The sequence below is a fragment of the Ylistrum balloti genome, unplaced genomic scaffold (genome assembly GCF_031769215.1).
Source record: "Ylistrum balloti isolate Yb309-2 unplaced genomic scaffold, AGI_CSIRO_Ybal_v1 Utg369888, whole genome shotgun sequence".
Taxonomy (NCBI): domain Eukaryota; kingdom Metazoa; phylum Mollusca; class Bivalvia; order Pectinida; family Pectinidae; genus Ylistrum; species Ylistrum balloti.
Window position 1 is genome coordinate 319,308 of NW_026782022.1, and position 27,579 is coordinate 346,886.

The 27,579-nt window shown below is 34.6% G+C and overlaps 1 protein-coding gene across 1 annotated transcript in view; it reads right to left on the reverse strand.

The window, feature by feature from the left end:
* LOC132546395 (signal transducer and transcription activator-like) overlaps positions 1 to 25,750 on the reverse strand; it is a 35,350-nt gene extending 9,600 nt beyond the window's left edge. The window contains exons 1-12 of the mRNA XM_060210108.1: positions 25,575 to 25,750; positions 22,540 to 22,696; positions 20,538 to 20,627; positions 20,157 to 20,225; positions 14,174 to 14,331; positions 10,973 to 11,104; positions 10,213 to 10,359; positions 6,600 to 6,909; positions 6,190 to 6,285; positions 5,697 to 5,835; positions 3,633 to 3,691; positions 134 to 264 (exon numbers count right to left, since the gene is read on the reverse strand). Of these exons, the coding sequence (XP_060066091.1) occupies positions 134 to 264; positions 3,633 to 3,691; positions 5,697 to 5,835; positions 6,190 to 6,285; positions 6,600 to 6,909; positions 10,213 to 10,359; positions 10,973 to 11,104; positions 14,174 to 14,331; positions 20,157 to 20,225; positions 20,538 to 20,627; positions 22,540 to 22,696; positions 25,575 to 25,750 (1,664 nt within the window). The remainder of the gene's footprint in view (positions 1 to 133; positions 265 to 3,632; positions 3,692 to 5,696; positions 5,836 to 6,189; positions 6,286 to 6,599; positions 6,910 to 10,212; positions 10,360 to 10,972; positions 11,105 to 14,173; positions 14,332 to 20,156; positions 20,226 to 20,537; positions 20,628 to 22,539; positions 22,697 to 25,574) is intronic.
* Positions 25,751 to 27,579: the final 1,829 nt, after the last annotated feature.

A 27,579-nucleotide genomic window follows, 5' to 3' on the forward strand; every position in this document is an offset into this window, starting at 1 on the left:
TACACATGGTCTCTAATATTTCGGATTAGTTTCATAGAATTGGGTCCATAACTTAAGGAGGATTAGTGTGGACAATATTTGTAGAGTATATGCCCCCTCCTCCTCTAGTAGGGTCCTTGAATGCTGTACTTACTCTCTCCTCCAGTATTCCTTAAGGTAAGTACTGATCAAGTTATAAACAGCCTGAAACCACATCCAGAATGTTGCTGACTTCTTACGTTCTTCAGCTTTCTTGTGAGGATCGCTGATATCCATCATCTTGTCCTAAAATCATTCAACCCTGTTATTAAGATATCCTATTTTGTTTATCAAACACGTACACAGGTCCTTTTGTTAAGAGATAGAACTTATCTAGACATTATTATATCTGTTCTTTATGCAATTTATGTAGAAGTATTATGAATGATACCAAAGTTATTAAATGATAAATGAATCTTAACAGTAAACATGTCTATAATTCATTTGTTTGGAATCCCATCTGTATATACTGTAGTATTTGTCCACATTGGGAATTAGAACTGTCCCTTTTTTGTATTCCATTTGGAATGAAAGCTGTGTCTTTGACATATGCTGTATACCTTATCCATGCTACAAGTCCAACACTATGATTTTACAATCATAAGTTCATTCACATATGAAACTGGGAAAGCTCACCCATTACCTACTGCTAGATTTTTTTTATTTTGTCCCATCCATCTAGTTATATTCAACTGTCTTTCTGATGTATAACTGCCAGGGGAGCTGATACAATTGAATAGAAGAATTCAGAAATGACATCTCAGAAATGGACCTGCAATGTGTTTACCTGACTGGCAAGCTAACACTGATAAATAATTTCCACTTGGTAAATGTTTGATATATTCTTCATGGCAACTTGGATAATGTGTAATAGTCCCTGACCAGTGAAACCATTGGAAACTAGAGCTTTCAACTTCGTCCAACTGTCCCTACATCTGTGATAGCTTGTCTGTGCTCTAGCACCGACCGTCCCTACATCTGTGATAGTTTGTCCGTGCTCTAGCACCAACTGTCCCTACATCTGTGATAGTTTGTCAGTGCTCTAGCACCAACCCTCTCTACATCTGTGATAGTTTGTCCGTGCTCTAGCACCAACCGTCTCTACATCTGTGATAGTTTGTCAGTGCTCTAGCACCAACCGTCCCTACATCTGTGATAGTTTGTCAGTGCTCTAGCACCAACCGTCCCTACATCTGTGATAGCTTGTCCGTGCTCTAGCACCAACCGTCCCTACATCTGTGATAGTTTGTCAAAGCTCTAGCACCAACTGTCCCTACATCTGTGATAGTTTGTCAGTGCTCTAGCACCAACCGTCTCTACATCTGTGATAGTTTGTCATTGCTCTAGCACCAACCGTCCCTACATCTGTGATAGCTTGTCCGTGCTCTAGCACCAACCGTCTCTACATCTGTGATAGTTTGTCAGTGCTCTAGCACCAACCGTCCCTACATCTGTGATAGCTTGTCCGTGCTCTAGCACCAACTGTCTCTACATCTGTGATAGTTTGTCAGTGCTCTAGCACCAACCGTCTCTACATCTGTGATAGTTTGTCAGTGTTCTAGCTGGCTGCATTCTTTCAAGAATTCTCATCAAATTTCACACACTTCTAAAGCATAAAATTATCTTGGACAAGTTAATTTCTTTAGGATTGTTGGGCCAAGACCACTCTTTAATAATTTTAGAAAATCATTGTCAGCACTCAAGTGGCTTCATTTCTTGAGAGATTCCTATCAAACTTCACACACTTATCAGGCATCAAAATGTTTTTGGACAAGTTCATGCCTAGTTTCAGAGATGTCAAGGTACTTTTAGGCTTGTAGGGAACATGCATTGCTCTCTCAATATAGAGTATGCTTGTCACTATTAAAATTAGGCAAATTATGCAGTTATCAATTGTGTGTTGTGTGATTGGAATGGTTCAACTTTGCAATTCTTATCATTGAAAACCCCTTAATACAAAGTGACTCTTCATTTGATTAAGATTATTATTGATTCATTGAATTAAGAAAAAAATATTTTCCAGCTAAGATATGGCTGAAATTAATATCAAACTTATCAAATACTTATTTGTTTTATGTTGATCATTCTGGTTAGTAATGTCACAACAAAGCATTAATCATTAATCTTCCTTTTATAATTCTGGTCAACTTTGCTTTGTAATGTTATCACATAATATCTATCAGAAAAATATTTCAATATAACATCGACCAGGCAACTTCTCAATTTGATTTTAATAAATTTTTCTTTAAAATTTCACGACAAAATATTTACCATCGAAATATTTCAATTTGACTTTTAAGTTTTTAACTTATCACCTTAACCTAAAGTTTGGAAACTTACCCTTTGATTTTGCCAAGCTTTGCTTCATAGTGTCATTGCAAAATATTTACCACTAAACTATTCAAAATTTGACCTATGTTTCACCTGGTGAACTTGACCTGTAGTCTGGCAACTTCTCAGTTGACTCTGGCCAACTTTGCTTGATAATGACATAGCAAATTACCTACTGCTGACCTTCAACCTCAAGAACTTGATCTGCAGTTTGGCAAGTTCTCAATTGATTGTCAACTTTACTTTGTAGTGACATAACACAATCTTCTCCTTAAACTATTTAAAATCTGATCTTGATCTATGACCCGATAACCTTGACTTGTAGTCAGTTTACTTCTCATCTGATTTTTGTCAATTATGTCAATTACCACAAATTTCTGAAATCCCGTTTAAATTTTAAGTAATGGTCACCTTGACGTTTTACCTCTGAAGATGCATAGTCAATCAGACCTTCCAGTGAATAAGAACCAAGAAACTAAGATATAAAAGAAACCAGAACTGTTGCCAGGATGGCCAACTAATGCCCTCTGCTCTACATTCAAAAATAGTTTTGGAGTGGTTGTCCCAACAAGATTCCTCCAAGAGGTTTTGGAACACCTTATATGTCAAATTATAGGCTACAGTTAGCTGTAGCATTTGATCAAGTTTAAATGAAACATGAAAGGGCACAACCATATATCATAGGGATGTAGTATGCCAAGTTTGAGAAATATTGCTTCACTACTTAATTAGATCTAAATGAATTTTAAGAAAAGCAAAAGGATACAATTTTATATCATGGGAAGGTAGTATGCCAAGTTTGAGAAATATTAATTCAGTAATTAATTATATCTAGTTGACAAAATGTTCCATACAGAATATCTACAAAAAGGGGTATAACTCTAAAAATGTTGTCGAAATTGTACGAAAAGCAAAAGGGCACAACTTTATATTGTAAGGATGTAGTATGCTACGCTTGAAAACTATTGCTTCCGGACAGGGATGTTGAACAGTCAGACTTTGCTGCAGGGGGTATTAAAACAGATGCACAGGCATAATCTGGTTATTACAGGGCACCAATGTCTTCAATACATGACTGTGATAATGTATGGGGAAAATGATCATTTACCTGTGATTGTCTGAGATCAATCTTAAGTACTGACTCAGGCTGACATTCTGTAACATCTAATACTTTTGCCTTGGATGATATTTCAATAGAGAATATCAGCCCTAGAGATCAATTGATCTTTAACACAAATTGTTGTCATAGTTGGATAATTATGGTAATGAATAACTATACTTACGATACAAAATTTTCTGAAGGAAATCATGGGATCCTTATCAACGGATGCATTTTGATCACCTGGAAAAATATTATCTATCTATCATTCACCATTTAAATGAAACAACATCAAAAGTGGGTTAGATATATAGAATGTAGATCTTTAAGTCAAATATATCAATAGAATATTTGTGGACACTGAAATAGAATACTTTTGGACACTGAAATAGAATATTTGTGGACACTGAAATAGAATACTTTTGGACACTGAAATAGAATATTTGTGGACACTGAAATAGAATACTTTTGGACACTGAAATAGAATATTTGTGGACACTGAAATAGAATATTTGTGGATACTGAAGTAGAATATTTGTGGATACTGAAGTAGAATATTTGTAGACACTGAAATAGAATATTTGTAGACATTGAAATAGAACATTTGTGGACACTGAAATAGAATATTTGTGGATACTGAAGTAGAATATTTGTAGACACTGAAATAGAATATTTGTGGATACTGAAATAGAATACCGTAAATTTGCGGGTATAGTGTGCACTCGGGTATAGTGCGCAGGTACTTTTTTGGGGTCATATTAAAAAAAAAAATTCTACAGAAAGATTAATCGATTACTGGTTACCGCGATGAAACAGTTGTGGTTTGATCCATTAATAATAAGGAAACCACAATCATCGTGACCCTAACATATTTAATTACCTTATGTCAACAAATTCACACAGGTGCCTGACTTAACAAGCATGAAAGGATTGGCTAATTGGATAATTAACGGTTCTTAACAGGTAACAAAGTATGAGGAGATTGATGACACCTGGCTTCGGCTGAACACGTACTATTGCTTAGAAAACGATGTTGTTTTAACTGTTTGAAAAGTTTCAATCATACCTTGTCCCCATAAATTGTTTACACCGACTTCAACATGGGGAAACAGCGAACGCCATTTACTACGCCGAGAGACTAGAGTTTCGTGCCGCCGGTCGCCACTTCGACATTCCAGAGTGAAATATCAAGGCACGGAAGAAAAAAAAAGACCGTCTAAAGTTCCAACCATTGACCAGAAGGGCTGACATAGGTGCGACAGGGAAACATCCAGAGATGGAGAGAGAGCTTTTCAACTTTGTATGTGATCGCCGAGATGGCGGCATCGCTGCCGGTGCAACAGAACTGCGCGTGCGGGCCATGAAGATCAAGAGAGGTCATGGGGTCACCAACTTTGGGCATCGGTGGGATGGGCTGTCCGATTTATGAACAGAACGACAATCGCCCAAAACTCATTGAATTCCACAGATACATCATCAAAATGAGGCAGAAATTCAGACACTACTATAACCCCGACCAATAGTAAGACCGGCACTGTTCGAACGACGGGAAACGAAAAAAAAATTAGATTCACCGTAATGCTAGCGTGAATGGCTGATGATTAAAACATTCGAAATTTATTTTATTTTATTTCATTTTTGTTGTTTTTATCTCCAAACTATCAAAAATGACCGACAACTTTTACATATAACTATGTGAAGGGAGGTAATCCAATATGGCGGACGCAGAACTCGGGAATGATAGCCCCAAGAATGGCATGTTCCTGCGTATAATGCGCACCCCCTTTTTGACACGATAGTTTTAGCTTGAAAAAGTGCGCACTATACGCGAAAATTTACGGTATTTGTGGATACTGAAGTAGAATGTTTGTGGACACTGAGTAGAATATTTGTGGATACTGAAGTAGAATGTTTGTGGACACTGAAATAACAGCATTACATGTAAGCCATTTCATAACCATCAAAACACCATACAGCCAAAATGTTGCTCCAACAAACAATACATGAACTTGTCTAGTTTGAAATTGTTAGCTGTGAATTACAAATAAATAAACATGAAAGGAGTAAGTTGTTTTCTTTCTTTTTGGCTTTAAAGTAAGTGACTTACGGTGAAAGATATGGTTATTCATAAAATTTACTAAGCATATAAACCTTTGGTAACCAAACATAAACAGAGAAAATTCATTTAACATACATGTTATCAGATACAACCCGATATCTTATTTCTTTTTGTACATATACTCAGTACCTGTAATTCTGCAGATCAAATGTTTCTCTTCCTCTAGGGTGAGACCTCGTCCACCAAGATACTTTATTTTGGTGTCTAACAATTCCTTTACCTGGGACCAAGGCAGGTCCTCAGGGCAGGCAGGAGGTGGAAACTGTCCCTGTCAAGTAAATAAAAACAGTGCAGAGGTGGACACAATGAACAACAAACACTTTGTCCTACTTTAAACAGACCCTTGACAGCAAAACTATCCATTCTACAATTATTTATTAAATTCAAGCATACCAAACCAGAAACCTGAAAACTACAAAATGTCTGTTATAAGACATAAATGCCCTCATTCCTATGTTCATGTGACCTTTTACTTTTGAGTGATCATCTATGACTAGGTGGTAGGTTGATGTTACCATGGAGATAAGTATGAATTAAATCTGTTAATACATGACAATGATTCATTTACGTCAGATTGAGACTGAAACAAGATACATACAAGAGCATTACATTGTAGTCTTACCTCATCTGCTGGATTCAGACACTGCCACAAGAGGGAGCCACAAGCATTACATTGTTGACTTGCACCAGTGATCACCACTATTGGTAATGACATTGTCTGAGAAAGAAAAGATAAGAACTTTAAAACTGCTTACTTTATTAAAACCAGCCTTCCATTCCGTGAGATAAGTAACTTATTGTATTCATACTAGGTACATGTACTTTGACTTGAAATATACATACCATACGTGAATTAATCATATAGTCAGTATGTGTTAGTAGTGTTTGAAATAACTCCTACATCCTTTCAAGATAACTCAACTGTAATGTAGCCTAAGTGTACACCTGATAATGCTTTAAAAACAGTTGAGCTATGGCAGGTTACAGACACTGCAAAAATTGAGTTTAAATAATATTTACTAAAAGTCTCACCCAAAGATTGATATGTCTTTCTCCCACTATCATCCTGGTTTGAAACACAAGTCTGAATTTTTCTTTTGCAACGTTGCTCTCCTTCTCTCTGTTAAAACTTTTCAGCTCAAGACTTTTAAATGTGGCAATTCCTGTGTCCTTCTCGACAGTGGCGGTGCTACTGGAACCCTTCTGTTTATTATCCTTCAGGGGGTACTTGGATTTTGTAAAGTCATGAGTGGCTGGGTCAATCACCTGAGACAGAGTGTCCTCATGGACAAAGTAGGCCTGCACTGGTTTCAATGAATCAATCGAGGCTGCAGCCAGCAGTCTGAATAAAGAAAATACAAAAGGTATCCAACTGTGCCTGGTCATTTCACTCAAATGTGCTTCAAGAGGAAACCTTAACTCTTACTTCTTTTTATTGCTGCTAAATCATTCAACTGAGTGGCAAATCAATATAAAAAAATATGAAATTGAAATTCATTCTCAGTTTATTAAATGCTCAACAATATAACCAAGTTATGTTGGAACTTTTACTTCCATGCCAATAATCATAACACTAAGTAAGAAATGTTTTCAAAGTTGTAGGAAAACCCACAGGAGATCAAGTTAGTGCTGATGGCACTTAAAGGCACTCTTTATCAAGGATGGAAACAAAGGAAATGGTAAATCAGCATAGAGATTTAAAAGAATAAGTGTGAAATTTCAGCAACAGTGAAATTGAACACAGCACTGAAAGCAAAAAATCCAAGAAAAACTTCAATATACTTCAGTCACCTTTGTATTTCCAAATGACGGGTAAAGGGAAGCTACTAGCATTTTGAACGTTGAAGCAACCTCTCCTTGTCAATCATTGTGCAAATACTTGTATTCCTAGAGAACAAATCTTTCCCAGAGTGCATTGCGGCACCCTACCATGGCTAACACCATTACAAGATTATTGAAAATGTAGAGGAGATCCATTAAATGATAAGACCTTGTTTTACTACTTTCTTGTTTTATAATTATGCGATAAAACCTTGCTTTCATATTTTTTTTTCTATCAACGTCCTGTATGTCATTTGGAAGGATAACATAATAAATTTTTAAGTATCCTGACATTTGTAAGTATCCTGACATGTGTAAGTATTCTGACATGTGTAAGTATTCTGACATGTGTAAGTATTCTGACATGTGTAAGTATTCTGACATGTGTAAGTATTCTGACATGTGTAAGTATCCTGACATGTGTAAGTATCCTGACATGTGTAAGTATCCTGACATGTGTAAGTATCCTGACATGTGTAAGTATCCTGACATGTGTAAGTATCCTTGTGTAAGTATCCTGACATTTGTAAGTATCCTGACATGTGTAAGTATTCTGACATGTGTAAGTATCCTGACATGTGTAAGTATTCTGACATGTGTAAGTATCCTGACATGTGTAAGTATTCTGACATGTGTAAATATCCTGACATGTGTAAGTATCCTGACATTTGTAATGTGTAAGTATCCTGACATGTGTAAGTATTCTGACATTTGTAAGTATCCTGACATGTGTAAGTATCCTGACATGTGTAAGTATCCTGACATTTGTAATGTGTAAGTATCCCGACATGTGTAACATGTGTAAGTATCCTGACATTTGTGATGTGTAAGTATCCTGACATGTGTAAGTATCCTGACATTTGTGATGTGTAAGTATCCTGACATGTGTAAGTATTCTGACATGTGTAAGTATCCTGACATGTGTAAGTATTCTGACATGTGTAAGTATCCTGACATGTGTAAGTATCCTGACATTTGTAAGTATCCTGACATTTGTAATGTGTAAGTATCCTGACATGTGTAAGTATCCTGACATGTGTAAGTATCCTGACATGTGTAACATGTGTAAGTATCCCGACATGTGTAACATGTGTAAGTATCCTGACATGTGTAAGTATCCTGACATGTGTAAGTATCCTGACATGTGTAAGTATTCTGACATGTGTAAGTATGCTGACATGTGTAAGTATTCTGACATGTGTAAGTATCCTGACATGTGTAAGTATCCTGACATTTGTAAGTATCCTGACATTTGTAATGTGTAAGTATCCTGACATGTGTAAGTATCCTGACATGTGTAAGTATCCTGACATGTGTAAGTATCTTGACATGTGTAACATGTGTAAGTATCCCGACATGTGTAACATGTGTAAGTATCCTGACATGTGTAAGTATTCTGACATGTGTAAGTATCCTGACATGTGTAAGTATTCTGACATGTGTAAGTATCCTGACATGTGTAAGTATCCTGACATTTGTAAGTATCCTGACATTTGTAATGTGTAAGTATCCTGACATGTGTAAGTATCCTGACATGTGTAAGTATCCTGACATGTGTAACATGTGTAAGTATCCCGACATGTGTAACATGTGTAAGTATCCCGACATGTGTAACATGTGTAAGTATTCTGACATGTGTAAGTATCCTGACATGTGTAAGTATTCTGACATGTGTAAGTATCCTGACATGTGTAAGTATCCTGACATTTGTAAGTATCCTGACATTTGTAATGTGTAAGTATCCTGACATGTGTAAGTATCCTGACATGTGTAACATGTGTAAGTATCCCGACATGTGTAACATGTGTAAGTATCCCGACATGTGTAACATGTGTAAGTATCCCGACATGTGTAACATGTGTAAGTATCCTGACATTTGTAATGTGTAAGTATCCTGACATGTGTATGTATCCTGACATTTGTAATGTGTAAGTATCCTGACATGTGTAAGTATCCTGTATGTCATTTGTTAGGGTTACATAATACATTTTCTAAGTTTTATAAACTCAAAATACTTCTTATTATCAATAATTTGTTTCACACAACATCTTTATATTAGTTATAAATATGTATGATTTTGAAGTCAATTTAGGTATAATCAGCAAGCCATTTGTGCACTGTGACTAAGAAATGAAAACTCTAATAGAAATTGCAAAACACTGTGAAAGTAAGTCCACCAAGTGGAGTAATATGTGAAGAAAATAACGTACTTAACCATATGGTAGCAGTAAGCAAATCATGCAGTAATTTGAAAACATAGTTTATGCCATTCATGAAAGAAGCTGTGCTTTTTTTGTCATGGAAATGTTCTGGTTTCACTCATCAATATGGTGAATGTTTACAAAGTATATGATGTACACCGGATTTAAAATACAACAACGGAGAAATATCATCTCCCCAGACACCTGAGTGTGTTTAATCCATATTCTAGAGAAAAGATGCCTACAGTCCACGCTTTACAACAGTGTAAATTACTAGCCATATAGTGATCAAGACATCCTTAAATATCATTAACAATGAAATTCAGGAAAAGTCTTGACAGTATGTTATGTATTTTCTAAGGATATATCAGAAGCCTATCTAACTCTTATTTCTTCCAGTCTGTCTCAAACCTTAATAGGCACAACTGAAAATAAATAGGTAACAATTAAAGTCCAAGAGCCACTCATGAGAAAGATCCATCAAGTTCTCGAGAAACAGTTATGGATGGACAGATTGAAGTCAGACAATTGAAAAAATGAAAGTCTGAACAAGCCAGAGTCTTGTGGTGTTCACTTATATAAAACTTTACTTTAAAATAGATACATGTACATTAATAACTAACCGGACTGTTGCCTTGAATTTAGGACAGCTGAACTTCTTGTTTCCTTCACCCTCCTCATCTTCCTCATCCTGCCCATTAACACTCTTCTTTTTTGTCCCCATGCTGACCTTGATGAAATTTTTCACCTGATTGGTGACTAAAAATGAGCTGCAAAATAAAAGAAGGTCTTAAGTGAGTTTTATTAATCCACAATATTCAACACATTTCTGGTCTGTCTCAAACGGAATTATTTTGTAGAAAGCTCAACATTATTTACTCTAGGTGTTTGCTTTTTCTGTGAAATAATGCCTGATCATTAAGACAGGGTTAAGAAGGGTAAGGAGTACACTAAAATATCAGGCTTTCAACAAGCTTTTGCAGAAGAATTGATTATACTGTCCAAATTATGAAGAAGAAAAGATTTAATCCATAACAAAGTGGTTTGAAAAATATGGCAGCACTATACAGAAACATAACTGACAGCAAATTCTAACAAGAATCCTTGGAGACGGGTTATGCTACCCAAATGGGACAAAATTTAAGTATGCAAAATAACAATGGGCAATAATTCCTAAATAATGCAGAGAGAGTTATGGTTCTTGTACACTGCACTTCTCCTTATCAAGATCTATCGATCTATGAAGTTTCATGTTGATACCTATCATATTTTTGTGTTATACTCCCGACAAAACTATGATGGATGGACAGACAGACAAAGCGGCAACTATATGCTCTTCTTTTGGGGAGCATAAAAATTTAAAATTTTGATTTCAACACATACCACTGCAGCATTTGGTCAAATATATTATTAATATCTTGTATTTTCTGTGTCAGATCCGGACTATCGTATACAGGAACATTTGGCAGAGTGCAGCGAATAAGGTCAAACAGGCATGACCCAGCATGTGCACACCTGTAACAAAGACAACAAACATTTAATGAAATTATAATAATCTGTGAAGCAATAGCACACTGCCAAAAACAATAATGCATAATGAAAAAAGAGTATCAGTGAAACCAATGAATGCTTCCTGAAGACTACTTATTGGACACAAAATTTCAACAAAGTCAATAATTCTGTACTGAGAGTCAAGGACCCTGAGTTTGCTACACTTCACCTTTTTTTGTATAAATAATGTATTCATCACATTTCAATATCCTGACAGTCTCAAAATTTTAACAAAGGGTAAAAACTCTGTAATTAAGGTGTTGCAGGCCCTAACATTGGTACACTGCACATTATCTTTATATGATAAATGTATATACCAAGTTTTATTATCCTACTTCAAATGAAAAGTTTTGCTTTGGAAAAGATATTAACAATGGGCAATAACTCTGTAATTCAGGAATCAAGGGCCCTGAATTGGCTACTTAGTATGATCAATGTATACACAGTTCTACACATAGTTTAGTGATCCTTGCTTAACTATTGGCAGTGTTATGATCTGGACAAGAAAATTTTCACAAAGGACTATAACTCTGTAATTGAGGGGCAAAAGACTGTAACATTGGTAATAAAAAAATAACTTCAACAATTACAATGTCTTTATCCAGTTTCACACTACCTTTCTACTCACAAAATTGTTTCATGTCTAGTTATATGACAAACCAAGGTATTTAATAAACTGTGCCACTGGAAAGGTCAAGACCTGCTTATACACTGTCTTTTAAGAGTTTCTTTCTAAACAACCAGGGTTATTTTGGAGTCTTATTGTAGCTAGAGGTTACCTCACTGAACAACATACTGGAGGACTATCCTATGTCATTCAGGGTAAAGTACCTTGCCTTATATTAAGTAAGGATATAGCCACATACCTACCCAACTACTTAAAAAAAACTTATGTCCCCTTCACCCAAGGTACTCAGATATGGTTAGAATCTCAAAAGAAATTATTTAAAAATTAATCTTTTCCTCTCCTATATTCTCTTCCTATTTACTGGTATGAGTCCCCATTGCCCATAGGGGCTATAGAACAACTGACCAAGTAGTGTCTCCAAGAAACAAGAATTACATGTAATTATGTCTTGTGTGTCCCCACTTCTCCATATCGGGATTAAACAAATATGTAGGTAAAGAGAAATTGAGCTCAATATAGAGATTATCAGTAAACTTTAACACAGCACAATTAAGAAGAGGCACATTGGCCTTAATTATCATCTAAATACAAATACTTATATATGAAGAGGTCACCTGTGCCCAAATTGTTCACCTGTTCTACAGCTTACAAAAATATTTTGTCATTTAATAAAGTGTATTTCTGCAAATTTGAAATCCTATTCCTAATACATGCCACTATAAAAATACTATGACCCAGGACCTATTGTTTGTTGACAAAAAATTTTAAGTTCTCAACACATTTGCCTCCAGTGACTTTGAAAGTGGGCCGAGGTAATTAATTTGAACAAACTTTCATATCAGCATGCTACTGGCCCACCGCACCGTTGGCCTTTTGGTTATTGAGAAGAAGTAATTTAAATATTTTAACATATTTGACCTCTGTGATTTTGAAAATAGATCAAGGCCATTCAGTTGAGCAAATACTCTGGCATGCTTACAGGCTTAATATTAGTACCCTGAGCCATTTTGTCATTTGAAAGGACAGTTTATGCTTAGTGCAAAGTGATAGACAAAACATGATATCTGTCTAGGTCATTCTGACCCACTGGGTCAGAAGACCTAACAAAGTCAAGTTGATAGTAAGTTGTAGGTGAAATTTAGAATCTGTAATGTGTTAGGATGTCTGTACATAGATATATCAAATACAGCTTAACACAAAAATAAACAGAAAAATTTATCATGGCATTATCAATTAAAAGTAAACTGAATATGAAATTCAGAATCTGAAATGTGTGTTGGAAATGGCCATACATAAATCATGTTCCTGGACTAGTTTTGACAGCTCATATAATTTATGTTTGAATGTTATAAAAAATTTGACTCCTGTGACCTTGAATATGGGTCATGGTAATTTCTTTTCGCAAACTTTGTCCAGCTTCATCCTAGGAACCTCTTAGCCAAATACTATGCTTTTGCTTATATTAATTGAAAGTTGTTTTATGGATTTAACCAAATTTGACCCATGACCTTGAATATAGGTAAAGGTCATCTATTTTGCAACTTTGTTGGGCCTTACCTTATGATCCATCAGTCAAATACCATGTTATTTGGTCCATTGGTTATTGAGAAATAGTCATTTAGATGGAAAAATTGACATCAGACAGACAGATGAACAAAGCGCCACGACCTAAGATCATATGGCCCTTCAGGCTATGTGAGCTAACTATGGTTCAGTCATTTTTTTTTGGCAAACTTTGTTAGGCTTCATTCTAGAAAACTGTCAAGGAAATAAAATGCTGCTGCCACTTTTGATTAGACAGAAGAAATTGTTTAAAGGGTCTAACAAATTTTACCCTTGTGACCTTGAAATATCGTCTGAGGACATCTTTTTGTGCAAATCTTAATGGGCTTCATCCTAGGAACTTAACAATCAAATACCATGTGTCTATGCTGTTTTGGATAGTAAGATGAAGTTAATTCCATGTTTTAACCCTGTGAACTTAAATAAGTCATTTCGTTTAGCAAATTTTGTATGGCTTCATCCTTGAAACCTTTCAGCAAATGCCATGCATCTTTGCCATTTTGTTAGTGTAATAAAAGTTGTTTTGATATGTAAACAAATTTCACCCCTGTGACCTTGAGTAACAGTCAAGATCATTTCTTTTCACAAACTTTGTCGGACCTCATCCTAGGGACCTATCAGCCAAATACCGTATTTCTTTGCTTTTTCGTTATTCAGGAAAATTTGTTTAAAGCTGTTCATGACTAAATTTGGTGATTTTCAAGTACTCTAGAGAATCTGAGATGACACCTATGCTATGTCTCCACTCAGTGACTTCATCACATACAAGACAAAAACTGAATGACTGACAATGGACACTAACAAATGTACCAGTATTTATACTGGCAGTGCATAAGATGTACCATTTTGTAAGTGGAGGTTTGGAAGGCATAGTGGGTTGAGATGCAACATCTACATAGTACTTCGTTTGTTCCTCCTTCCAGCATTTTACTTCAGCTTTCATCTCCTCCAGCACTTCACCAGCATTTTTTACAATTTCCACAAGAGTTTCTAAAATTTTCTGCAACAAAACAAATAACAGAAGGAACTGAAGTTTTGCTTTTTATGACTGATTTTTTTTGCAGTTGGCCTGTAAAGCTCACTAAGTTATATCAGCTAACACTGAAACCATTTGGATTTACAGGAAAATTACAAACACTTCTCTCTTTTGACATTTATCTTTTATTAGTACTTATGTCTGCTAAAAACTTCTCATTATCACAGGCTTCAAAATTCTGACTGGTCACCAGTCTACTACTCTTCAAAACATAGGAATCCATTTTCCTAACCTGAAAACACTAACTGTGAGAGGTTTGAGGTGAAATGGGAGGAAACTTTACATCGATATGTTGAGAAATTCATTTCACACTCCCTGAACAATATGCAATATGCCAACTTGTCAAATCATGGATATGTCATCATCTTATTCAGTCAAAATATTGTCAAATGATTACATCGATAACCATTTAAACTATACAGAATGTGCACAATGTTCCTAGATATAACCTAGTTTAGATTTTGTACCCAAACTCTCTGCCTCCTATTCAGTTCATAGACCTTCCATCATACAACATTCATTTCATGAAATGCTCTTTACACCTTCATCAAAGCATTTGTAAGATTCCAAAAGATGTGCATCCGTTCCCCCAAATCAACCCCACATATAATTGATGGAGACTAAATTTAGTTAAAAACCACTTAGATATTGTAGACTAGTATCAACTTAAAGAAAAAATTGATGGAACAACCACAGATGGTGCCCTAATTTCAATTGGACCTGATGAGATAAAATAAGACATTCCAGAAGGATCTTGGCATCCTATTGATTTAACATTGCTTGATGGTTATGTGTTCTTCTTTTTCCCTTTTTCTCTTCTTTCCTTTGTTTTTCCTCTAAATTAGATGAGATTTGAAAATTCCTCCAAGAAACAACGATAACAAGAACTGTTTGTGGACAAACTATGGACTACAGACATGGAAAGATTTGAATAGACAACACCTAATGATGGAGGGCTAAACACAGAAAATGTGTAAAATCAAATCATAATGCAATATATTACCTTTATTATGATAAATACCTTTTCAGTGAATTCTTTGTTTGAAATCAATTTTTCAAGTTGATGATGAATTCTGTCAATTGCAGTCTGAGTAGACATACCATTCAGCATACCACTACAGTTTTCTGAATCTTAAAAAGTAAAGAATTCATTAACAATGTGGTACAATATCATATTACCATAAAACCAATTATCTGTATATTTACCCATATGGATAAATAAACAATGAAATGATTTCTGAAGTATAATAACAGTTATAATTCACTTACAGGCAAATCCATCGAAACCAATAATTTGTTTGAGGGGCACCTTGCATATGTACCCACTATAACTGGATATGCTGCTCTTACACTGACTATGACTATATTAAGAAAACATTGCGTTATTCATATTTACATTACCATCATCATTAAGTGCAAAATCAATTAAGTATCTGGTAATTAAAAAGAGTAAACAGCATTATCCCATCCGATGGAATAATTTAGTTAAGGAAAATTAAAAGCATGGAATGGCAAGCAAGTCACAACACAGTGAGGCCTGTCTCATATATAATATATCATTGTTTGTCTTGTACTGTTGTACTAGGGCAGCAACAGGGAAATGTTCTTATACATTACTGTAAGAATTTAACTGAACAAGAAATGTCTACTTGAATTCAAAATGAAAACTATTATCACTATAAACTGGAAGCCTAAGATAAGTTCTATACTGTACATCAACATACCTAAACTGTTATAATTTATTGAAGGGTCTGCACTCCCAGTCCTTGCAAAATCATTGAAATTTAACACCACTTACAAATACCAAGGTGGCTTCTTTCAGTATAAATAAACAAATTTTTGGTATTCATATTTCCCACTTTTGTAAAATAAATTCCCCTGAAATACCCTGGCATTTAAAGAAGTTAATCACTGAAAACGATTGGCCAATCAAAAGTGAAGCTCCTGATCAATTAGGTCAACAAATGATGCGGTAAGCAAATTCAAGTTAAGGCTGAAGGTCAGTAAGAAATACCTTCAAACCAACTTTCATCAAAATTCATTGACAATTAGTGAAGTTTTTGCATGGAAAACCTGTTGGCCAATCAGCAATTAAGTAACTAAATAATTATACTTAAACATTATTGAACCATGTCAGTAGTCACACTCACATTTAAGGATAGTACGATACATCTGAAAACCAAATTCGACTGAAATTTATTTAAATTTAGAAAAGTTTTCACACAGAAACTAAAGCCAGTCAGACAGATGTAACCCTCGAAATTAATATTCCTCCTTTTTCTTCAAAAGCAGCAGCTCACAATATTAAAACAATAATACAACACATACAAACATTTACTTTATAGAATTCTCAAAGTAAGCAGTAATACAAGTATCATGTACATTTATAGACAAACTTATCTTAAGAGGCATTACTCATAATAAAATCATGGAAAATAAAAACAGGAGCTCACTAAGATATATCTCCCATCATTAATCTTTTTTTTTTCTTCTTGTCTAAATCTACATAAAGTTTAATGTATCAAGAGGTTCAAGTGGTTGAGGAAAATTTTTGACCTTTAACCTATACCATGACCCTCAAAATCTAATCAGAGTAGACTTAGTTGGGGTGATGCTACATGGTGTGAATATAAACTAAGTTCATCAGACATCTGGTACCCGAAACATTCATTTCAAAAGAGGTCAAGGGTGACCTTTGACCTTTAATTTTAACAAATAACAAACAGAAAACCTAATCAGATCTAGACTTTAGCAGGGTGATGCGGTGATATGAATATGAACCACATTTGTTTGTGGATTTAAGAATTATCTTGTATACAATATTATCACAGATACACACAAGCATTAACTGATTTATATGCACCTGGTACAGTGTACTCAGGTAAATATAAACATCTGCCAAGTGGCTTCATATATGAATAAAATTGAACTGGATATCTGTGGTGACTATGTCAGTGACCATTTAAATCCAGCCGATATCAAAATTTTGTATTACAATATGTAATCAATGAAAATCACCAGCACATTATGCTTAATTTTGTTCTCTGTCTTACCATTCTTACCTTATACCACTTACATAGTCTTACAGAACAGCATAGCTCACCTTGCAAATGTTTAAGATTAAATTTTTTCCAGCAAAGCTGGTTAAATGTACAATTTAATCAATCTCCATTTATGTTATCCCCAATATCCTAACGAAAATGTCCAGGTAATCCTTATATTAATATTTTTACTCTTGTCACTAATGAGAGCAGCTAGGCTACAAATGTGAAAGAAGGCCAAGTCTTTTTTCTCAAAAGTTCTTTAGTGTAACTTTGGGGAAGGATAGCTAAACCTACAGGGACCTTGACACCAGAAAGTAATACTCTAGTACAATTATAAAGTGATGCACTGATGTCTTTCAACACTTATACGGAAATCATAACATTTAAAACCCAACACCTTTACCAACACTGATGCTGTGGTGACAACATTACATCTCCCTCTTCTTGAAGGAGGCAAGATAAAAAACGAAAATATCAAATCTCAACACTTCATTATTGGTGGGAATAAGACAAAGACGGTATTACGTACATAAGCTTGAACGCTGTTCAGTACATTTCTCAATTTCTTCTTTACTACTCTCCAAAATCTTGATTAGACTGTCTAGATTCTGAAAGAGAAAACCAAGCTTTGTTGGGAGAATTTGCATAAAACAGATAAATAAAACATCATTCATTAATAAAGAAATGTTAATTCCTCAACAAAAAAGTATTGTATCATCTTTTAGAAATAATGTTCCTTCGTTTATTTATAAAGTACAAGGTTGTATTATATGTAAATATTCGTCACCATGATGTAGCTTAATATTTTTTTAAACAAAAAAGGTGGCCCATGGAGACCTGACTGCCATCTGGTTCAGGTAAAGAGTTTAAATCCCAAGTCTACAGCATTTTCTCTAAATCTAAGATTTGTTCTCTAAAACTTAAACTGGCAAGCCCACAAATTACCTGCATGTGGTACTAAGATAAAGTGTTATGGACTTTTTGTTATTTTCTACAACATAGAAAATATGCCTCATATGCATATACTTGTATGCTGTACAAAAAGGTGATGGTTTCAGAATAAAAATGACAATATTACTACTTCAATGTGTTAATGAACTTTGACTCTATGAGCTTTAAAGTCATTACAAAATAACTTTTGCATCATTTCCTTCAGCTTTTCAAAGCATATGTCTATACAAAAGGTTGGTAATTTTGAATAAAATTAGCAATTTTAATTCTTCTAAGAGTTGATGACGTTTGAGTTTGACCCTGTGACCCAGTTAGAAACAAAACCGTTATATCTGATTCATTTCCTAAAACTTTAAAATGCATATGCCTGTACAAAGAGGTCAACGTTTTCATACAAATTGACATTTTATTATTCTTTTAGTATTTTTAATTACTCAGGTCTACATCAAACACTGTCCCACACTAGCCTCGAGGCTGAACAGTACATCCAGAGATCAATTTTGCTAGAGCTACTCTCTGAAATTAATACCCTAATAAACACTTATTTCAGTTATATTTCCAACCAGAGAAGGTTTTTTCTTCAATAATATGTTTTTTTCACAGTTTTCACACTGCCCCTTGGAGTCCACAATGGGGACCACAAATTTAGTGATTTGATGTATGTCTGCTATAACCTATATTAATTTTGAGACCATAATACATGCATTATTTTCAATTCCATGCTTATCTAATCACTGTCAGGCACATGTATTAAAATGATCCTTGTTTAGAGAAATAATTTGAAAAAAAAACTGGAGTGTAGCATATTTCTGCTGTTGAACGAAGCAATGCTCCTACAAGTATTTGTAAAGAATTAATTTCCATAACAGTGAATATATTCAAATTGCCCTATGGAGCTGCATTGCTCATCTGGCATTCAATGCTTTCAACAATTACTTTTGGTTAAGAAGTTGTTTGCATGTTTCAACAAATTTGCCCCCTGTGACCTGAAATATAGTTCAAGATAATTTTTTTCCCAAACACTATCCAGCTTCATGCTAGGAACCTTCATGCCAAATATTATGATCTTAGGCTTTTTGTTGAAAAAGAAGTTGGTTGAATTTTTTTTTACAAATTTGACCTTTGTGGTCTAAATTATTGGTCAAAGTTATTTCTTTTTGCATGATTTTTTGGAACTTTTTGAATGAAACTACCAGCCAAATATGATTCTAATTCTTTACGGTATTGAGAAGAAGTAGTTCAAATGGTTTACCTTTGTAACTATAAAACTCATGTGACCAAGAATATAGGATAAGGTCATTTCTTTTCACTAACTTTGTCAGACTTCATCCTAGAAACCTATCAGCCAAATATCAGGTTTCTAAGGTCTTCCTGTTAATCAGACAATGTTGTTTGCAGATTTTAACAAATTTGACTACTGTGACCTTGATAATGAGTCAAGGACATTTCTTTTTGCAAACTTTATGCAAAGAACCTATTAGCCAAAGAACGCTGACTCTGGGACTATTTGTTATTGAAAAGTTGTTTGAATCAAAAAGTTGAAGCCAGATGGATGGATGGCAGACGCCACAGCATAAACTCATTTGGCCCTTCAGGTAAGGTGAGCTCATAATTCATTCCCATTTAAAATTGTTTTCCCATCAAAGTTTGTTCTGAATTCATTTCCATTAAAGTGCATCATAGGATTTTACACCTACTACAAGCTTGTACATAATGTATTCCCTCTTTAGTGTTTGTAGAGAAGTAATTCCAATTTACTGTGTTAACACAGCAGTTATTGTATATAACTCTTACCTTGCAGTTTACATCCAGCATCCTTACATTATGAAGGATGCCATCTTTTTCAGTTGTATCCATATCCTCCTCCTGGAAAATCATACTTTGTAAAACATAGTGATGATGAAAATATTTTGAATAGAGATTGTAGCCAGCATTGCACTGATAGCAATTCTGACCTTTGACCTTTCCCCTTGCTAGACAATCCATAAATGTCAATGAACTGCTGCTAAAACATTCTAATGAATAAAGTCTTTGAACTACTTCTCAGACGACCCAAATACACACCACTTACTCCAAACAATAATTGTTTGCCTGTGACACAATTCAATGTACTGACATTTTTTTCACTGTTTATTTGGCTGTTATTTGTCACATGATGTGCCAGTAAAACCTTACCTGGCCTCCTGTTAGCAACAACTGTTTCTCCTCATCTAAACACCTTAGAAGGTCTGTAACCAAGTCACAGTGCTTTCCTTCATATTTGCTCTAGGATCAAAAGAAACAAATGTCTCACTATCAAATTCAAGGCCGTGCATTAATTGAGAGCAATAGATATAATTGTGAATTGGTGAGTCAATATGTCGTGCTACAGCATTCAATACCCTGTCATAAATATATATAAAAGATACCAAACAGTGCCATACAGTGTATGATTTATTGGAATAAAGCATGATGTTGTTTTATGTGCTCTAAAAAATTATTTAAATTCCAAATAAGAAGGGACAATCTCACCTTTCCTGTTGAAGCCAATTTAATGTGATTATGAGCATAAAAGTGTTTAACTTTGGGTTTTTTGCTACTTCAATGTAGGAAATCACATATAGCAACAAGCCCAGGTTTGTTGATTTAACAGATTGAACAAAATGTAGGAAATTTCTTACATTGACCCGTCATTGAGTAGCCGAGAAATGGGATGTAGGATGATGTAGGAAGTTTCCTACAACTGAATTGATCATCAACAATTCTATGATTCTTAATGTAGGAATTTTCTACATTAGATTTTAAACTGATCGTGAATTCTGGACTTCTCAATGCAAGAAATTTTCTACAATGAAGAAGCATGTGCCAAAATCTCATAACTGCATCAAATTGGCTTAAAAGGGAAAGGTGGAATGTTCCCTTCTTACTTAGAACTTAATATGGTATGAACTGATGAAGAAATGATTAATTATCTAATTATTCCTGAAAGATTCTTGAAAGGAAAAAAAACCTCAAAATATGAAGGACCTGGAAATGATTTAAAATATAAGTCACAGTTTAGTGGAACGGGGTGGGGGAGTTTGCTACAGAAATTAAGAACTGAATCCATGCTTACTTGTTTGTTGAAACAAGTGGCCCAAAGGGCAAAATATGATTCTAGGCCTTTTGGCAAATAAAACGTTGTCAGAGGTTTAATCAAATTTGACAAGTCAGTAGCTGAATATGGACCAAGGTCATGTCTTTCTATAAACTTTGTTCGGTTTAATCCCAGGAAGGTACCAGCCAAATACCATGGTCCTTCTCCTTTAGGTCAATCAGAAGTTTTAACAAATCTGAACCAAAATTTAATCTGAAGTTATTTGCAGGTTTTAACAAATTTGACACTTTTGATTTTGAATACGGGTTAGGAAAATTCCTTTTCACAGACTTTTAGATTCTAGGCCTTTTCCTTTTAGTTATTCGGAAGTTGTCAGAAAGTTTTTACAAATTTGTGACCTTAAATATGAGTCAAGGTCATTTATTTTCACAAACTTTGTTTGGCTTCATCCAAGGAAAATCCAAGCCAAATATCTTGATTCTGGGCTAATTTTGTGAGGCTTACATCCTTAATACCTACCAACCACAAACTTTGTTGGACTGTATCCAAGGACCTTACATCTAAATATTATACATCTAGGCTATTTGGTTATTGAAAAGTTGTTAAACGGAAAGGCTGACGTCAGACAGACAAAGGAAGCTACATTACTGCACGAGAACACATGACCCTTCATACAAGTTGAGCTTCAAATCATGCAGGACCATGATTCACAAAAGTATTGTGTTTAGTATGGAACAATCAAATAAAAGACGAGATATATTGACATTGATACTGACATTTTGAACCCCTGACCGTGAAAACAGGTCCAGATAATTTTTATTGGTAAACTTTGTTCTGCTCCTTTGATGAAGTTACCAGTCCAAAAACCTGTCTCTAGGTCTATCAATATCGCAGAAATTGTTTATAGATTTTGAAATATTTGACCCCTGTGACCTTGATAGTAGGTCAATATAATTTTTTCACAAGAAAATTACATCCAAGAGATTCATTCAATAATATCAATTACAGTTCAATGACATTTTGTATTAGGAAAAGAAATCTGACTTGGTTTGACATTATCAGTTACAAGCAGAAACCTCTTATTGGTGTACATAAACATACCTGAAGAGTGTTTAATTCTCCAGAGATAATGATGCCATCCGCAGTATTTTGATTACACTTGTCCTCGTAGCACTTAATTAATTGTTGATACAGCATCTCTGAAGTTTCCCCATTTGTCTGCCATGATTTATCAGCAAATGATTCAAGGGCCTGGTTCCTGTCATCAGAAAAAAGGCCTGCAAGGGTCAATAACTGTGGGAATAGGTTGTTATATTTGCAATAAAACTCAGGGAATTCAAATTTAAATTGACCTTGTGAATGCAGGTAACAACATTTCATTACTAGACAATATAATATAACAGGATCATTGATCTCATCATCATCATAGATAGGTTGTATGCAATTCAGCTGAAAATCAAACAGTATAGAAGTTTGAGAAGAAATGTCACTTTAACCACTTCATAATTCCATAATTCCCCAGGTCTCATCCAGTGGTACCAAATGTTGCTGGAAGGTCATCTTGATAATTCTGTGTCAATTCTGATAACAACATGCTGGAAGAAATAGCTAAAGATGCTCACCATTGGTTTTTTTAATGAAATGTGACAAAGACGATAATAAAATGTTGAGTCACCCAACTAATCTTAACCAAAGTTAGAGATGAACTCATCCAAAATCTTACTGATATATTAAGGCTGCATACAAAATTTCATCAAAATATGTTTATATTTACTGAAAGTATTGTGTTTAAAATGTCCAATAGCAATAAAACTGAAAAGGACCATATCAAGGGCCTGCAATCCAAAATGAATCGTCGTCATTGTCCCCCAACTCTGAGATCTTATTGATATAAAGCTGCATATCAAGTTTTATCAAAATCTGTTCAACTCACGTTATTGTGCTCACAAGGTCAATGGTTAAAAAACCAATAGCCATAAATCAGAAAAAGGCCAAAATTCTGCAAATAATGATTGGATTAGTCATTGCCAAAACTCATCCAAGATCTTATTAAATATGGCTGCATACCAGTTTTCATCAAAATCTGTAATACTTATTCAAGTTATCATATTCACAAGGTCCATAGTAATAAAACTGCAAAGGACCATAACTCTAAAAATTATGATGAATCAATCCCATTATCTCCCTCAGTAGCGATCTAATTGATATAAAGTTGCATACAAGCTTCATAAAAATTAGTTCCTATTTACTGATGCTATCATGTCACATGGAAATGTTGATGCACTATCCACAATGACAGTGATAGCTATAGGGCACCACAACCTATGATCAGATGATCTAAAAATGAAAAATTCTGACTAATAGCCTAATCCCAGGAGGATCAACTTATTCACTTCAATAGCATTTGTCTCTGTTACTAAAATAGGTTACCACAGTCATTTGGTTAAAACCTGTCAAATATTTGGAGGAAATGCCATGAAAAATAAATACAAGTAAGAAAATTTGACATTTATTAATGTCACTTATCAACCCTCAGGGGAATCAAATCCTTATTGTGAATAGCATTTCACCCTGATGAGCTATTGATCCTACCATAATAATTTGGTTAAAAATTCTCCAGTATTTTCTGAAGAAATTATATGCTCTTATAAAGACGAAAAGTGCTTCAAGCATTAAGGATTCTTGAATCATTTTCAAATTATATTCCCAGTTCAGTGTACTAAACACAAAATACCTAAACACCTTAAATAACAAACATATTTTACTAAATAACATTTGCTTGATATTTCAATACCTTCTAAAAGCTTTAGATATGATTTTGCTGTGCAGATCATTCCACACAGCAAAATCATATCACTAACTGGGAAAATTACAAATTAATTGACAGGGAAAACAAAGTTTTCAGGCAGCTGGTCATCAGAGGCCATCTGGATATGCCACAATAGGCCAACACACACTCTCACACACCTATGACCAAGTTTTAAGCATAGTGTAACCTAATCAACTAAGGTATAATGTTACTATCTTGTGTACTCATTTCTATGATCTTTTCACCATCTCCTCACACTGTTTTCTAACTTGGTGTACCTAGGATGATAGAACGACTGAAAAAAGTTAATTCCTTACCATCTTGTACATTACACAATATCAGTACTAGTACGCTGCACACTGGTCACTGATCTGATGATGATAAAAGTTAATTCATTGAAATGTCACACTTCTACAAACTTCTACTGGTTGTGTTATAGAAACTTCTATTCAACAGTAATAATGTCTATCCTACCAGCAATAACATCTATGTACTTCATCTGAACTGTGTGTTGTACATCTTACTAGATAAAAACACCTGACTGATCTATCAGTCTTACCAGCAATAACATCTATGTACTGTATCTGAACTGTGCGTTGTACATCTTACCAGATAAAAACACCTGACTGATCTATCAGTCTTACCAGCAATAACATCTGACTATTTTAACTGTATTCTGATATGCATATATGACTCTCCTCACTGTCTTAACAGCAATGATACATTTGTCTACCTTAACTTTAATCAGTGCTTATATGCAATGTATTAGACCTATCTCACCAGCAATCACATCTGTCTATCTCATCAGCAATCACATCTGTCTATCTCACCAGCAATCACATCTGTCTATCTCACCAGCAATCACATCTGTCTATCTCACCAGCAATCACATCTGTCTATCTCACCAGCAATCACATCTGTCTATCTCACCAGCAATCACATCTGTCTATCTCACCAGCAATCACATCTGTCTATCTCACCAGCAATCACATCTGTCTATCTCACCAGCAATCACAATTGTCTATCTCACCAGCAATCACAATTGTCTATCTCACCAGCAATCACAATTGTCTATCTCACCAGCAATCACAATTGTCTATCTCACCAGCAATCACATCTGTCTATCTCACCAGCAATCACATCTGTCTATCTCACCAGTAATTACATCTGTCTATCTTCACAATATGATCTGCACATATGTGCCGTAACTTAAGTATGTGTGAGAATTATCAGCAATAACATCTATTTGCTGTATCTTAACTGGCAGAATTATCATCTGGCTAAACAGTCTTACTAGCAATGACATCTGTCTACCTGATTGTCTTACCAGGTACGATCTTCAGTTAGAAAATGTTCGCATCGTAATCTCAACTTTTTTATCTCCTCTTTGTATGAATAAAGGTCCGTCCATTTTTTCTGTAGACCTTGGTCTGTCTTCATATGCTCCATAATAGCATTCCAGGACATTATTCCATCAATCTCCCCTGGTTCAGCATCAGCCATGTCTGTCTTCCAGGTAATATAAGTTTACCAGTGACAGTTTTCCTCTTGTCCAAATCTGTCTCAATAATGATCAGAGTTGGTTGAAAACCTATCAATGAAAAGGAAGATAACAAATAAATATTACATTGTCTCTTTTCCACAAATTTTGTAACCCACTTTTTCCATAACTCATATGCTTGATGTTCCACTTCACTTGTAATTTATTGGCTTTTTCTGTATCAATTGATGGCTAATTATCATTCATTATGGAATGAAGTCATCGTTTCAATTACTTGTTGTTTCAAGAAAATTTGATAGTTTATAATCAGATGATAACACTCAAACATTGAAAAAAAATTAATCGAATATCTTCCAATAAATCAAAGTGCATTGATGCAATATTAACCCCGATAGCTGAAATGTAAGCTAAATGCCAAGGCCTCTTAAAGATGCTGTGAGTGGTAGATTGAAATAAAGGAATAAAGGAAGCAGTAAACCAGTTGACGAATAGCAAGAAAAATGAAAGAATTTTAGCAATGGCCAAAATCCTCTACGTTGGAAATTTACAAGGAAGAAGTGTTTTGGTGTTTTGAGTAATAGAGATCATCAATCCCATTCTCAGCTCTGGCTCTTATCAAATTTATTTTGTTTGACATGTAAAAATAAAACTGTCAGAAAGCAGAGTAGCAGATTCATGCTGCAAAATTGTCTGTTCCATTTTATCATTTCCCCCTAATTCAATATTTAAATTTATAATTGTTAAAATTAGTAATTGTAATAACATCTTTAATTCATTTACTCATAATTTACAACTCTGTAAATTACAATCCTATAGGTGTTTCCAAACTCATATGAGAACTTATTGATGTATGACTGCATACCAAATTTGTTCATATTTACTTAAATAATCATGTTTACAAGGTCCATTCGTAAACAAAATTGAATGGGCCATAATCCTTTAAGTTGCCATAAAATTGATCAGAATGGTGAATTGATTTGAGGTCTTTCTGATATGAGGCTGCATACAAAGATTCATCAAAATCTGTTCATATGTACTAAAATTACACTGTTCACAAGGTCCTAATGTTAACAGCAAAGGGCCATAACTCTGTAAACTGCAATACAATAGGTATTGTCAAAATCATCAGAGATCTTATTGATATATGGCTGCATTATTTTTTTTTTAAATATTTACTCAAATCATTGTATTCAAAACATCCATGGAAATAAAATGGTAAAGGGCCATAACTCTGCAAATTGCAATTGATTCATCCCCATTATTGAACTTGTCTGAAGTCTTGTAGATATATATATGGCTGCATACAAAGTTTAATCAGAATCTGACCTATGATGAACTATGATCAGATGACCTTAAAATGATTACAGGTGTTTTAAAGAGTGATCACAGTATGTACGGCTGTTACAACATCAGAGTATTCAGATTAATCTCTAAGCCCAAGGGAGATGTCCAAGTTTATCGGGATGAAAATGACTTGGAAAAATATAGTATTAGTTTTTTATCTGTCAACCAAATACAAGAGATCCTTAACTGATCTTGGCATTCACTATTGTTTGATCTTTTTTTGTCCTTTGAAAGATGGATCTTTTCCCTTCTTTTCTCTTCTCTTTTCTGATTTTGCTCTTAATGATAAGACATTCCTTTGCAGAAATAGCAATAATAATCTTTTTCTGCCAAATCTAAATGACTGCCCGAATGCCATTTAATTTTGTCAGATAAGTCCCAAAATCAAATGAGCACAAGAGACCAAAAGGAATATACATATGAAATTTGAGAGATATCCATTCAGTGCTTCTTAGGAAATAGGCATAATAATCTTTACTAAGTGAAA